Source organism: Ovis aries, chromosome 3 (genome assembly GCF_016772045.2).
Source record: "Ovis aries strain OAR_USU_Benz2616 breed Rambouillet chromosome 3, ARS-UI_Ramb_v3.0, whole genome shotgun sequence".
Classification (NCBI taxonomy): domain Eukaryota; kingdom Metazoa; phylum Chordata; class Mammalia; order Artiodactyla; family Bovidae; genus Ovis; species Ovis aries.
Window position 1 is genome coordinate 42,983,858 of NC_056056.1, and position 16,101 is coordinate 42,999,958.

General features: G+C 41.9%; 1 protein-coding gene across 3 annotated transcripts in view; it reads left to right on the top strand.

Annotated features, from left to right (window-relative positions):
- SPRED2 (sprouty related EVH1 domain containing 2) overlaps window positions 1–16,101 on the top strand; it is a 119,908-nt gene that overhangs the window by 60,005 nt on the left and 43,802 nt on the right. The window contains exon 1 of one of the 3 annotated variants that reach the window (XM_042245982.2): window positions 2,667–2,855. The exons of the other annotated variants lie outside the window; for them this stretch is intronic. Within the exon in view, the coding sequence (XP_042101916.1) occupies window positions 2,839–2,855 (17 nt within the window). The 5' untranslated portion in view covers window positions 2,667–2,838. Of the gene's footprint in view, window positions 1–2,666; window positions 2,856–16,101 lie in introns of those variants that run through there. 3 annotated transcript variants of the gene reach the window in all.

The following is a 16,101-nucleotide window of genomic DNA, read 5'->3' on the forward strand; positions in this document are numbered from 1 at the left end:
CAGGCAGATTCTTTAGCGTCTGAGCCACCAGGAAGTCAGCCAAATAGAAATCTCCATTGTAAAGCACAGAAACCAAGTCTGGACATCTATTTTGTTGTTACAAGTGAGGTGAGTTCTGAAGAAAACTTAAAGATTGGGAGGGGGAAGCATTCTGTAACCCATGCTCTACAGCAGTAGTTCCCAAAGTGCTTTCTTCAACTCTTAGGGATAGGAATGGGTGAGGGGTTCCTGCAGTCAGATCAGTTTGTGAAGTGCAGTCTAAACAAGCAAACAATATTCTTGAGGATATAGTGTGTTTTCTTCCCAAAAGGTGTGCTTGGGGGCCGGGGGGGTTGTTTAGCTTTCATTTTGGTTTTGTAACCTATTATTAAATTGTCTGCAAGGAAGACCCAATGAGGGGTCCTAATCCAGAGGCTTTCCCAATGTTCGTTGTTGTTTAGTCACTAAGTTGCGTCCAACTCTTTGCAGCCCCTTGGACTGTAGCCCGCCACACTCCTCTGTCCATGGAATTTCCCAGGCAAGAATACTGGAGTGAGTTGCCATTTCCTTATTCTGGATCTTCCTGACCCAGGGATTGAACCCGCATCTCCTGCCTTGACAGGCAGATTGTTTACCACTGAGCCACCAGGGAAACCCTTCCTAATGTTTACATTTAGGTCTAAGTTGGTTTTTTTGTTTTTTTAATAGGCAAGGGTAGCAGCAGCAAAACTATGGTGGTTATTAAATCCATAAACATCTTTTGGTAACAAGGGTTATATATTTTCCTGTGTTTCTGTGTTTAACTTTATTTTGAAGCTTGCAGCTTTTCTCTAAGTGTGAAATGGATAGTATGAAGAACTCCTTTATATCCAAATCTCCATTTGTTAACATTTTACCATATTTCTCATATTCTCATTCTGTGTCTCTGTGTTGCATTATTATTGTTATTACTCTTGTATTTTTAATTAGTGGAATATGAATTCTACAGTTCTTTAATGAACTATGGATTTATTTCTTCACTACTCATGGAAACTCAGATTAGGCTGGAAGTTAATTCCACCCCCTCCCATTTTTACCTATGGCACTAAGGTCAGTTTTACTTTGCAAGCATGTGAAAGGTTATTTTTAATCAAGGGGACCTTTTGATAAGCCTGTAGCTTACAGTCTAATTGAGGAAAGAATCTCAAAACTGGAAAGGCTTCAGTTCCGGGCCACACGGTTCTGAACATTTTGGATTTGTGAGGGTCGCGTGATGTGGTATGGGGCCCATCATAACCGTTTGCAGCCAATTTGCAGCCCTCTTGGGCCCAGTCCCTTGAGGACTGGGTTGGCTGTTGTCTAAGGTGGGAGCCTCGGCCTGATCCTTCCTCCTTTCCTATCATAGGACCTCTGTCTTTCCAGTGTCCTGTGATGACTTGTCGCACTTTGAGAACGGACCTAGCAACACAGACATCTTTTTAAACAACATCTAGTTTCAAGAGTGATTTCCTGTAACATACATTGGAGCTTCCATATATGGGTTTTTTCTGGCCATAAAATCAAAGCTCTCTTCCTCCTTCCGGTGGTTTAAGTAATCCAATTTGAGCATAAAGTGAGTCTTCAAAACGTTGTGCCACCTGGTTGGTGCGAGAGGACTCAAATCAGATTTATATAACCTTTACTGGATACTTTCCAAAACCATATAAGGAAGCTGGCAGGTCACCTCTCCCTTGTAATGTCAACACTGAGCTCACAACGAAGCTGGGGCTTACATCCTCAAAGAAAGCGTGAGGAACAGCCACCAGACAGGCTTGGGAGGTGAAGACACCAGACACTGGTTCAGGGAATGGGGGCAGCCCTCACAGTGGCCTCAGGACACGTGTATCATGCCGTCCAGCTGGGAGCCCCCACACCCACCGGGCCACATATGATGCCCCCATTGACATGTATGGTGAGTTCATACTAACTAGAAAAGTGTCAGTACACTTAGACCACAGGAACTGAATTTCTTTTTTAATTTTTGAAACATTTTGTTATGCAAAGTGTCAAAGATACTCAAAAGAAGAGAGAATAATGGAGCTGATTCCCATATACTCACTAAACAGATGCAACAGTAATCAAGATTTTGTCACATTTCTTTAAACTTCCCTTTTGGGGGGGGCAAAAATATTTCATATATTTCATATATTTCATATCTCATATATTATAGCATTTCACCCCAAGCATACTTTTTCTTTAAAGTAGGCATTTTGTAAACAAAGTGCTGCTACCCACCTAACAGCATTATGCCAGGGACAAAATTTTGACGTGTATCTTTTTTTTTTTCCACAAACTTGCTAACCTTACAGCATAAGAACCAAAATGCCTGTGCTAATTTCACTGACAGCTTAAAAGAGGAGGGGAGGGGTCTTTGCTTTCAATGCTAAACAAAATTATTTGGGGATGGGGCAGGTAAACAACTTGTACTTGTGGTTCTCTAGACTGTAGTCTTGGGTATTGAGCTGTGCCATTTACTCCCCTGGTCATTTCACAGTATCATCCATGATTGATCATCGTAACTTACAGGAATTTTTTTTTAACAATATTTTAATTGGAAAAAGCATCTGTCAGCTGTCAGGCTTCCAGCTTCCACTTTTGAGAAGCAGGATGTTGAATGTGAGTAATGACACAACAGGCCTATAAAATGCGGACTAACCCTCGGATGACTCATCCAGTGCGATGCAGTATATTTGTCAAGGAGACTGAATCATATATGGGGGGAACCACTTCTCAAGCAGCCAGCTGGTTCTCAGGTCCGCAAGAGCTGATGCATTTTTATCAGAAGCGCTGTAGTAGCAATAATGCTAATATCCAGCACTTGGGCTCTACAATGTAGAGGAAATGGCATCACCCGCCAGGTATGTGCTTACTATTTACATGAACTTTATTTTCTTGTGGTTTCTCCTCTGCCTAACCTTTCTGGTGTCTGCTTGTAACATTTCTTAAGGGAGGGGGGGATTATTCTGATTTTAAGTAACTAAAGTGTGTGTGCGTGTGTGTGTGTGTGTGTGTGCCCACGTGCAAGGACAGACAGGTAACCACTGGTCTTTTAATCGACACAGATCTCTTATCCACTCATCTCCCTTTCTGGAAACAAATTTCTCCTTACATGTTCAGATAGAAATGTTGTTAACCCAGACCTTTTAGTAAGCCTTAAATGATACTGCCTAGGAAACAGCAGAGGTGGTATATACCTTTTAAGGTGGGGGGTGGGGTAGCTTAAAACAAACACACGAAAGAATAAAGAGAAGATGCACTGAGGAGGTAGTCTAGTGATAAAACTATTGTGTTTATTGTGTTGGATTTTTGTTTCTAATACTGTGCTTTTTCTTCTCCTCCAAGATGGATGACTTAGTGCCAGAAAGCTTTATTCCTCTACTAAGTGAATTATTTTTTTGCAAGTCAAAATTTGCTCATACTGAATTCATGCATTAACTTCTAGGTGGGAGAAAGGGTGGAGGAGATTGGTACCAACATTTAATTATAGCTTTCACATGATCTGAAGGATTGTTCTGCATAATTGGGAGGCTGTGTCGCCTGTCTGACCCTCTCTTCACTCACTAAATTTAAACAATGCCTGGCTAGTTAAGGCACATATCTTGTTTATTTGAGTGTATTAAACATTCCTATCTGTGTTGACAGTCCATTCAGCGTCTCCTCATATTTTATAAAAATACTTTTTGTATCCTACTTGTTAGGGACAGATGCTATGGTTAGTTTATAGCAGTACTATTTATACTTTTCTGGTCTGTCTGTCCAGAATGACTGGGTCAGGACCCGAAACACAACTGCCCACAAATTTGCCTAAGATTTAGTATTTGTAGAGCAGCCCTGTCTGTGGTGGTAAATTCTGTTATCACTTGGAGAGTGTTAAACAGATCTGGGGTTACCAAGCTGGAAAAAAAGGCAATCTTTTTTTCTCTTCCCCTTTCTTGTAAAGCTCGTAATAATGACTTGTTTTCCTTGAGGTATGTGTAATTTAAACTGTCAGTAAATGTGTTAAATTTACTTAATACATTCAGGAGTTGGGATGGTATGGTGAACCAGCATGAAGTGGGTCTGTTCTGTGTGTTTCTGTTTGTTTTGTAGGTTAGTTGTTGTTCAGTCATTCTGTTGTGTCCAACTCTTTGCGACCCCGTGGACTGTAGCCTGCCAGGCTCCTGTCTGTGAAATTTCCAGGCAAAAATATTGGGGTGGGTTGACATTCCCTTCTCCAGGGGATCTTCCCAACCCAGGGATCGAACCTGTGTCTCCTTCATTGGTAGGCGGATTCTTTACCACTGAGCCACCAGGGAAGCCCTTTGTAGATTAAGGGGTACACTTTTTTTAGAATGGCCAATTTGTTTCTGGAGACAACAACTATCTCCAAATTTCATTAAATTTGTCTTCTATAAATGGAAGCCACCTGTTAGGCTGTAACATGCTAATTATGGTGAGGACAATAATGAGGAGGAACAGTATTTGAAATATGTGGGGGTTTTGCTAAGAATTTTCCTGCCCACATCTGTACTGCTTATTTTTATGTGTATGTCTACACAGGCATATATAGTGAATATTTAATAATAGCACTTGGTGATATTAAAAAATACTTCAGATTCAGAGTGAGAGTCCTTTTCATTCCTTCTCATTAACTTTTTTTTTTTTAAGTTATGGAAGAAACTCTTCTTTAAAAATGTAGCTTGAGCTGAAGCCTGAGTTTTGCCGTTTTTATAGTGAGCAGGCTTGTCTCTCCAAGCCTTGGTGGGATGCTACACTCAGCCCAGGGCTCATTTTGTTAAAAGTCTTTAGAAAAATAATGTGACTTAATGTGAATTAAGGGGAGATTAGCTAGTTTGTCCTGATTTTGCTAAAATCTTAGACTTTGATATCTTTTTTTTCCCCCTCTTGAGGCCTACAGAAAGTATTTTAGGCAAGTATATGAAAACATTTGCAGTTCTTGATTTATTGGTGTTTTTCTATGTCTGTGAAAAGGTCTTGTTCTCCTGTGACTGGTGCAGTTGAGACTAACTCAGGTCTTGTCCATGTTATTTCAGGGCAGCATAGACTTCTTTTGACGTCAGTTACTTTTTACCCTCATGGCATACTGAGCTCTACCATCCGCGGTGATAGTCATCCCTGCAGGTTCTAGCAGTTCTCGGGAGCCCCTGGGATGTTAAGCCCCATGAGCCTCGGTTCAAAGTGGCCACGTGGTTTTCAGATGCCTACTCTCCCTTTTGAGGGAGGGGGCATACGGAGCACAGGTGGTACCTAGGGTCCCCATCCTTCAACGTGGGAGCGATTAATAGACATTGAATGAGATGCTGCCCTTGTTCAGAGCTCTGTGCTGGGTAATGTTAAATTTTAAAAGGCTGTGGTCTGGGCCTAGCCCCATCCTTGCTTTCATTCCCTCTTTGGTGGAGATCCATCATTACAGGCAACAGTTTCCTCCTGGGCTTACTAGAGTCCAGATTCTAGAGCCACTAATTGCTCTGTGTAGAAGCAACGTTTAGCTCTTCCCTTATGATTCTTATGTATCTGTCTTTTCTTGGATGGCTCTCACATCAGAGAAAGAACTGCCCTACTCAAAAATTCATTTGATAGTTTTGGTGGCTGTGTTTTCTGAGCCAAGTAGATCGGTAGCCTTGGACAAAGAATTTTTTTCCCCCTTCTTCCTTGAGGGGAGTGGCAGTCAAGGAGAGTGAATTCTCCAAGTTTATAACATCATGGATGTTCAAGTGGCGCTGATTAGTAAACACCAGGGGCAATCTTCCCCAATCTTTGAATTTTAAAGACCCCTCCCCTTTTGAGCATCTATTAAAATTATATTCTAATGACTCAAAGCTATAATGAGCTCAGTAACCATTTAAAAATACTATAGATTATCTATCAAATTAAAATATTTATTTGTATTTAGAAAGACTTGTTCGGTGAGCCTATGGTCTCCTCTTGCAGTGCTTGGTGAATGATTTATGGATGTCGGGTTATAACTGTAGCCCCGGGGGAAGGCTGGATCTGCCTGTTGTCCATTTCCTGGTGTCCTTTGCTCACTGTTCTGCTATTACACTGTCCTCCCCACATCCAGGGTTTATGGCCACTCTGCCCTCACAGTGGGTGGGATTACTAACTGCTGCTGCTGGTGCTAAGTCGCTTCAGTGTCCCCATAGATGGCAGCCCACCAGGCTAACTCGTCCCTGGGATTCTCCAGGCAAGAACACTGGAGTGGGTTGCCATTTCCTTCTCCAGTGCATGAAAGTGAAAGTGAAGTCACTCAGTCTTGTCCGACTCTTTATGACCCCATGGACTGCAGTTTACCAGGCTCCTCCATCCATAGGATTTTCCAGGCAAGAGTACTGGAGTGGGGTGCCATTGCCTTCTCCGGGATTACTAGCACTTGTAGATAAATCTTCTATCGTTTATCTGGAAATTTCGACTTTTCTGTGTGGCTCAGAAAAGCCAGCGACAAATACAGAACAGGCTAATGGCATCAACTCTGCTCTTAAGGACATGTGAATGGAGTGGATGACCACTCTGTTATCAGACCAGCATGGACTCTTAATAATCCTGAGCATTCTTCCAGGTATAAGTTTGCTGACAGCCTGTTTGCCTTGTCATCTATGCCCAGATTGACTTAGGATGGAGAAGGGACAGTTACAGAAGCTATGCCCATTCATAATTGGATTCTAAATCACCAGAATTTTTTTAAATTAAAATTTATTTTTAATTTTTGTATTGTTTGGCCACACCATGCAGCAGATGGGGGTCTTTGTTCCCCAACCAGGGATCAAACCCATGCCCCCTGCATTGGCACTGCAGAGTCTTAACTACTGAACTGCCAGGGAAGTCCTCCAGCATTTCTTCATGGCTAATGATCACCAAAGAGCAAGCACATGCCTTGGCACCTGGGTGGCACTTCAGCCCTCAGAGAAAGCTCCTGGCCCACAGGACAGGCTGCCTTCCTTATGCACACTCTGAGCAAAGCCCGGGGAGTTCTCTGCGTTATCTTCACAGAGCTCTTTGCAGAGAACCACAGCAAGATACTATCTCTTTCCAGATTTCAGCCCCAAAGATGACTGTTCATTTTTAGTGTTCATTCATAGAATTGTAAAGATACTCAGATTGGAGACGTCCAAGTTGGATTTGGCTGTTTTGTGGCTTTCTTTTAAACACTCATTCCTTGTGCCCATCCAGTGGAAGAGATGGGGTGCCTGCCATTGCTCTGGCCCCACAGGGCCTGCTGTTTGACTGGGCCTCTTGAATTCCATCAAATGGAGCGCAGACAGCATGTGTCATAGAGGCTGCTTGGGAAGGGTAAGGAGCAAAATTAGTGTCTGTGGGTGGGCATGTGTTCTCATCACATCGCCAAAGAACTGCAGTGTGCAAAATCTGGCAGGAGCTCATTCCAAAGAAAAATAAAACAGCCCCTCTTTCTGCTTTGAAAAATATTAAAAAAACATCACTAGCCCCCATGTTAAAGAAATGGAATCATTAAAAATGCATCTGTGCGTATGTATGTATGTTTTAAATAATTTGAAAAACTGAGGTTGGAATAGAAGAAATAAAAAGGTACTCATCGTAAAAAATAGTTTTTAGGGATTCTGTCGCTCATTTTGTAAACATGACAAGCTTTCTATTAGAACATAATTGGCCAAGGATTAGGGGAATTCGTTAAGAGTTACCAACTAGGGGAAAGCCTGTTATGCTTAACTTCTGTTCTTCTTTGAGAGGATTTTGGAAGAAAAGCTATTTTTTGACTCAGGGAAGCCAATTACAAAGGAAATGTTTGTGTTTTTCATGTATGCAATTCGCCTTGTATCCCAAGGAACAGAAGGGTATGCAACACTTAAAGCCGTATTTGAAACACAAGGTCTCCCTTTGATAGTTACCATGAGAAGGTCTGACACTTTGTTAATCTCTCCTCGTGGTACAGAAGAATATTTCTTAGATTAAAAGCATGCTTATAATATGTGTAGTTTGCACAACGGATATATACTACTTTCATAATTAGGGGAGAGTTTGTAGGGGTTTTTTAAATAGTGGTAATGTGAGGGCAACAGAAATGTCCTTTAGCCAAAACCCCAAATTTATGAATTTCAGGTCATTTTTGAGTATACCTACTTCCAGAGCCCCCTTTTTATTTCTCAAGCTAATTGACTTTCTGTGTGTGGAGGGGGCAAAAAACATAAAATTTACCATCTTAACCATTTTTAAGTGTCCAGTGTGTTCGTGTCAACTATATGTACATTATTGTACAACACATCTCTGAAGCCTTTTCATCTTGAAACTGTAACCATTAAACAACTCCCATATCCCCCTACCCCAGCTCTTCACAGCCTCTATTCTGTTTTCTGCTTCTCTGAGTTTTACTACTTTAAATACTGGAGTTTAAAAGTGGAGTCACGCAGTATTTGTCTCTTTGTAACTGACTTATTTCACTTAGCATAATATCCTCAGAGTTCTTTCATGTTGTAACATATGGTGGGATTTCTTCCCTTTTTAAAGCTGAAAAATATTCTGTTGAATGTGTTTCTTTACCCATTATCCCCTGATAGACATTGAGGTAGTTTCCACCTCTTGGCTGTTGTGAATAATGCTTCAGTGAACATGGATGTCAAATTAATTGCCCTTTGAAATAGGATTTGACTTTCAATAAATGTGAGGGCTAATTCCTTGTGTACAAGCACAAGAAAAGGTGCCATCATGTCCGATCACCCTTTTCAAGTTGGCTCAAGAGCTCCCATATACTGAGTTTCTCACTGTGGGAAATGGCTTGATATGGAGCAGTTTTCAGTCCCGGATGGGATATTTATGCTTCCTTCAGGGATCATGACATCCCTAGGGATGAGCTTAGTCCTGGGCGGTGGCTGAAACACACTGGTGAATGAGCTCTGGGTAGTTCTTCTCGATGAGACGTTAGGACAGGAGCCCTTTCATCCTCTCCTGATACTAGATGACAGCCTGCAGCATGGCTTCATGGTGTTGTGATTGCATCTGTTGGGCCACCCAGACTGCCACCTTACCTGTAAAGCTCTCTGCTGGGAGAAGTTGGCCCTGGCTGCTGGGTTGACTTGCCTTGGGCAGTAGTCTTTAGGTATTGCTGAATGCATGACCAAAAGCTTGGTTGGGCTCCCTGGAGTAAGTGTGTTGGTGATAGCCAAGAAGAAAGCCCAAATTCAGCAGCTTATTAGCCTCCAAAGCTCTCATTATCTGCGAAGATCCTAAGTCTTACAATCAAATGGCTATCAGTCTTCCTCACTAGCCCTAGTGTTTCTTGGAAGTTCTTTCTGAATTCAAACTAGAATACTCTCCTACAAATGAAATAGTATTTTAAGGAGATGGTGTTAAACTGTAAACCATCTTGGTAGTTAGTTGGCCTACACATTCTCCTTACCTCCCAGTTCTTTTTATGGCAGGAAAGAAACTTCATGGAAGCACATGTACCAAGAGCAGGGCTCTGTTTTGTAATATCTCAGAAGGAAATTGCCCTCATAGATCAAATCCTGTCCCTCTGTGTGTAAGTCAAGGACTAGCCAAGGGTGGCTACTACGTGATTAATTACTGTTTTGCCATGGTAAAAGAAAAGAGCGGTGACACTCGTTCACATTCCTAAAGCATTGGCACTCTTACGGTTGTTACATTGCATTGAAACCAGTCCTTGGGAGTCCAGATCACTTAAGTGCTTTCCGTTTGGTTTGTCTGCTTGCTTGCTGCTGCTGCGTAGCTGCTCAGCTATGTCCGAATCTTTGTGACCCCATGGACTGTAGCCCGACAGGCTCCTCTGTCCATGGAGATTCTCCAGGCAAGAATACTGGAGTGGGGGCTTTCCTGGTGGCTCAGATGGTAAAAAGTACTGGGGTGGGTTGCGATGCCCTCCCCCAGGTTATCTTCCCAACCCAGGGATTGAACCCAGGTCTCCCGCATTGCAGGTGGATTCTTTACCCTCTGAGCCACCAGGGAAGCTTGGTGTAAAGATTCCTCAACCTTAGTAGCAGGTGACTGTCAACTGCTCTGTTTTGAGCTATTCTAGATATTCAAGTAGTGCCAAATTCCAAGGCCCCAACATGAAGCCTACCTCTGGAGTTTAGGAGTTTCTCCTTGCTTGTCCTGTCTCCCCTACCCCACACCGAGGTAGGGAAACTCCGCAAAACCCAGCCAGAGCCGAGTAAAACTGGCTGTTTCCACCCAAGGAGGGAAAGAGAGGTGTCTGTTAAGGAGACTGTCAGTGAGTGGTAAAAAAAAAACATTTGGGAATGAGTCTGTGTCAGGTATTTTAGGAATTGATTAGGCTTTCGTGCGCTGACTTGGGAATCAATCCTGCTACTCACCATTTTATGTTGTTCTGTGGGGAAAATACGTTTTCTAGTTTCAAACAGCTAATTTACAAGAAAACTTTTGGGCCAGAACTCACTTGTGACATTGAAGCAGCCTGGCCTCAGTGTGAAGTGTGAAGTGCACAGCGTTGGTTTGTCAGAGGTCTACAAGTCTGTGTCTCTCTCCATCTTTAAGTTATGCGGTTGCTTCATTACCTTTTCTTAACATTGTCCCCCTTGCTCTCTGAAAGTAGAAAAATTGGTATTGGAGCAACTGTCTTGGGTCAAATGATAAAGCTTGTAGGAAGAACCATTTGGGAAAAGAGAGGCAGATCCCTTTTCTCTTCTTTGCCTGAATTTGCTCCATACGTATGTTTTGGAGATTTTCCTCCATGTGGCTAAGGGGAATCTCACATCCGTGGATGTATAAACCCAGCTAGATGGCTAGACTGCACCTGTTTTGTTCCAAGATCTTATTGTGTGTGTGCGTAGTTGCTCAGTTGTGTCTGACTCTTTTCAACCACATGGATTGTATCCTGCCAGGCTCCTTTGTCCATAGGGATTCTCCAGGCAAGAATACTGGAGTGGGTTGCCATGCCCTCCTCCAGGGGATCTTCCCAACCCAGGGATCAAACCCAGGTGTCCTGAACTACAGGTGGATTCTCTACCATCTGAGCCACCAGGGAAATCCAAAGATCTTATTAAACTGATTAAAACTCAGTTTTCATCGTTTTCTTGCTTTTTTGTAGTACTTCGATACACCAGGTTTGTTTCTGGGAACTTTATAATTGCGTAATACTTGCAGTGAGGAAACATAATTTGTTCATCTGTCATGGTTTCAGATCTTTGTGGTCTCAGACTTTTTCTTCACTTTGAAAGATGTTTTCAGTTGCATTTTACTGCTGAAAGTTTTCTGATTTGCTTTTGTAGAATATTTCCTAACGCCTCTGACATGACTTTACAGCCATGTATTTTTTGTGTGTTTGTTTTGTTTTTTAAAAACACACTTTATTTTTAAACACTTCATTTTATTTGTTTTATATATTTATTTATTTTGTGGCCACACCCGTTGACATGTGGGATCTTAATTTCCTGACCAGCAATCAGGAACCCGAGCCCCCCGTGGTGGAAGCATAGGGTCTTAACTACAGGACTACCAGGGAAGTCCTTGGCTATGTGGCTTTTTTTTAATGCATAGTTAAAAAGAGGCCAAAGATGACAAGGGACCTTCAAAGGTCATTGGGCCCTTCTCCCTCATTTTAAAATAATACATGAGAAATTGGGACTCAGTGGTAGAATCTGGACTGTCTCAGCCAGGAGGGAGAAGAGGTCATTTTTGTTTAGGGCACTAGTTACGCCATGTAGATCCCAAAACAAGAATTGCCTCTGTTGGTGTGAAACTGCCAAACCAAGGAGGACTTCCCAGCCCTGCCCCCTAGCTCTGCCCTTTCTGCACGTGGCCATGCTATTAGTGATACCTCTTGTTTTCTGTTTGATGTTTTTAACAGTCAGTTCTGTATTTTAAGAGACCCATGAGAAAAGCCTCTCTTATATACTCTAGACAATCTAGCTGAGATAGGAGACCTTTGCCATAATTCTGGGCCTCTTTAAAACAAGGCGTAGAAGGCGTAGGAGGTCTGGGGTGGGGATTGTTTAGTGATTGGATCTTAGTCCTGTATCTGTCCCTAATGCCAGTAACCTTAAACTAGTCCCTTCTCCAGTCTGGACTTTTAATTTTTCCATCTAAGTGAGGGCTCTGGAACAGATGGTTTCCATGATTCTTTCTGGCTTTAAAGGTGTGTAACTAAATCATTTGGCTCTTGACTAGTAATAATTGAAGACCTGAACTGCCCCTGCAAGCCCACCTCTACATATCTGGGAATGGAAGGGATCTAGAAGTCTTTAGGGAGAACAGATGCTTCACATGTGCTTTTGTTTATTTGGTTTTTCATCTCTGATGAGGGAGGTGGCAGAATTCTAGGAGGAAAGGAATTAAATGAATTGGTAATTCTTGCCTCTTGAAATGGTGTCCATGTTCAATGGCTCATAATCCAGTCTGCTTGTCACTAACAGAACATGCTGATTTTCCTCCCTGTGGGTTAAATTATCACCTCCTTTTGAAAACAGATCTTATTAAGGACAGATTTGTAAGAGATTTTGTAGGTTTAGAATTTCGTACTACCATAGGTTGATAAAGTAGTTTCCCCCAGGTGACTCCGTGGGTAAAGAATCTGCCACGATGCAGGAGACACAAGAGACGAAGGTTTGATCGCTGGGTCTGGAATATCCCCCGGAGAAGGGCATGGCAACCCACTGCAATATTCTTGCCTGGAGAATCCCGTGGACAGAGGAGCCTGGTGGGCTACAGTCTATAGGGTCAAAAGAGGGTATAACCAAGCACAACCGTTTGGCCGTGGTTTGCTTTGGAGTGGAGAGTGGTAGGTGGCAGGTGAAAAAAACAGGAAATGTGTCCTGGATAGCGTGAGGAGAAGCAACCAGATTTTTCACTACCATTATCAGTGTCTTCTAGGTTTAGTGTTGATCTCCATCTAGAACGAAGTGTTAGTCGCTCAGTCATGTCCGACTCTTTGCGACCCCATGGACTGTATAGCCTGACAGGCTCCTCTGTCCATGGAATAGAACACTGTAAATTTTCTCTCTCTCCTATGTCTTCAAGTGTTCAGAAGAGTTGAAAGAAGTATACAGTCAATACTACAGCCTACAACCAGCATTTTACTGTTACTTCTTTATCACAACATAATCTATCCATCCATCCATGCATCTATCCATCCATCCCTTCCTCCCTCCCTTGGTCTATCCAAGATGCTGTGTTATTTTCCTATGCATTTCAAACTAAGTTGCCGATATTGTGAGCTTTCTCCCTAACCGTTTCAGCATGTGGTCATTAAGCTCTCTCTTCCTTTTTGTTTTCTCTAATTTGTTGAGAAAGAAAGCGAAGATTTTTGAGAAAGTCAGGCGCGGAAGTTCAAGGGCTGCAATTTAAAGACCTGAATTGGAGATTATTAACTTGAAACAACTCCCTTTGCCATTTGTGTTTTGAAGCACCAATTTTTCTATTACATGTGTACTTTAATGTGGTGAGAGTTAATTTTGTTTAGTAACCTAACATTTCCATTAGCTGGCCTTTGGGGGTTTAAATGTGGATCATAAATACCATTTTTGGAAGGGTGTGTAAAACAGAGGGAAAGTCAAAGAAAATTATTGCTTTCGGAGAAAAAAGTAGGAGAAGAAAGGGTTCTTCAGCAGCGGGTCATTTTGTTTGTTTCAAGTTGGTAATCCTTTGATCTTGATTAATTATGAACTCCAGTGAACTCCAGGCTCAGTGAAGCAGCAGACAATAAAAGCAAAATCTTAAACCTAGACTCAGACTTTGGCCTCTTGCCTGCCAGAACTCCCTCCCCACTTAACACTGTATGATCACCCTGAAACTCACCCTTTAGGACAGAACCATTTTAGTCTGTAAGTAGATTCATTCTATTTTGGTTTGAATAAAATAAATTTCATTTTTTAAAGTGGTGTGTTCATGTCAGAATTGTTTATGTTTTAATGATTTTTTAGAATAACTCAGAAATCACCATTGATTGCCTTGAATGTTAATGAACTGTTGTGATAAAATTTCACTAGAATTTCCTAAAATGTTTTAGGTGGTCTTAAAATATCCATGTTAGCCATGTTAGAGAATCTGTGTATAAGTCTATGATAGAATTAACATTAAAATAAGGACTTTAGGAAGGTCACACTGCTATGTTTAAAATGGATAACCAATAAGGATCTCCTGGATAGCACAGAGAACTCTGCTCAACGTTATGTGCTAGCCTAGATGGGAGGTGGTTTGGGGGAGAATGGATACATGTAGATATATGGCTGACTCCCTTCACTGTGAAACTGCCACAGCATTGTTGTTAATCAGCTAGTTAGTTGCTCAGTCGTGTCTGACTCTTTTCAACCCTATAGACTATAGCCTGCCAGGATCCTCTGTCCATGGAATTCTCCAGGCAGGAATACCTGAGTGGGTACCCATTACCTTCTTCAGGGGCTCTTCCCCACCCAGGGACTGAACCCAAGTCTCCTGCATTGCAGGCAGATTCTTTACTGTCTGAGCCACCAAGGAATCAGTTATATCCCAATACAAAATAGAAAGTTTGAAGTTTGGGGGAAAAAATAAGACAATCATTAGATCTACCTATTAAAAAAGTAAAACACAGCTACATTGATATATTTATCTTGTTATTTCAATAACTGTCTACAGCCTATGTGGTTCCTGAATGTACCCGGAATGAGAAAAGGAATGAGAAGTCTAGGCAGATTGGGGGCACATTCAGGTGGGTCTGACAGCCTTGCCCGGTGAAGGAGACTTGCCTTGAAAGAGCTTAAATCAGAATTATCCCCCTCATGCTAGTATAATTGTATTTTGCAATGTGACATCCCAGAGAATTGTTTGATACTGGGTTTTTAAAAAGAGGTCTTTACCAAAAAATTTTTAACTTTTTTGAATTCAGTGGAATTGTACATTAAAAATAAAAAGCTTTAGTTGTATTATATTTACTTCCAATTCTAAGAATTTTTGTTGGTGGAGGAGGGTAGTATGAGTTACTTTCCTAGAGCCAGTATTTTAAACTCAAAAATAATTTAAAATCCATCCCAGGGACTTCTCTGGCAGTCTAGTGGTTAACACTTCATCTTTCAGGACAGGGGATGTGGGATCGATCCCTGGTCAGTGTGTTAAGATCCCACATGCCCCAGAGCCAAAAAACCAAAACATAAAAACAGAAGCAATATTGTAACAAATTCAATAAAGACTTAGGGGGAAAAAAAAAGAATGGTCCACGTTAACAAAGAAAAAGTCTTAGAAAACATAAAATGCATCCAGAGCAGCAGGTATTACCTGCAGTGTAGATACTTGAAGGGCTTCCCTTGTGCACTAGTGGTGAAGAACCTGCCTCCCAGTGCAGCAGACGTAAGAGGATTTGATCCCTGGGTTGGGAAGATTCCTTGGAGGAGGGCATGACAACCCACTCCAGTATTCTTGCCTGGAGAATCCATGAACCGAGGAGCCTGACGGGCCACAGTCCATGGGGTCACAGAGTCAGACACAACTGAAGAGACTTAGCATGCATGCATAGATCCTTGACAAATAAGGATACAAAAGTCCCAGTGGTCGGTCAAGCAAATAATCTACCTAGGATCTATGGGGTACCAGGAGTCTCCAGTTGCCTGGACCCGCAAGGGTGGGGAAATTAGGATTTCTTCTACTAGTAGAGATTAGAGCAAACCATTTTCAAATTTCAAGAAAAAATGATTACTTTCTTCACTGATTGTTCATTTCTGATGATGAACGACCACGCCCGTCCTGCCCCATCTTCTCCAGACTTGACCTCAGCCAGGCCTGTCTTCTCCTAGTGTGGAGCATTACTCACCTCAAGAGGTAGTCGCTCAGGAAAGTTATATTGACTCAGGGAGAGATGCCAAAGAGCCATTAAAAAATCTGTCTTGGACACAACTCCTAAAATTGCCTTTCGGGTGCTAAGATTTACTTCAGCCAACACTTCATTGCCCAGGTTTGAAACTGCCCAGTGTTATGGTTTTACGTTGTACATTAATAGCATAACAGCCCTAATGCCTTTATCTTTTTTGTGCCCCAGTTAGAAGTGGTCTGTCATTATGGATATTATAGAGTTAGTATTCTTGAGGTTTCTGAATTTAAATGTAGGCAGGAAAGGTTTTTTGGCTGAAGGAAAGAAACAGAACTATAGCTCCGTCCTTAAGGCACTGGATATGTTAAATAAGTAAAATCAAA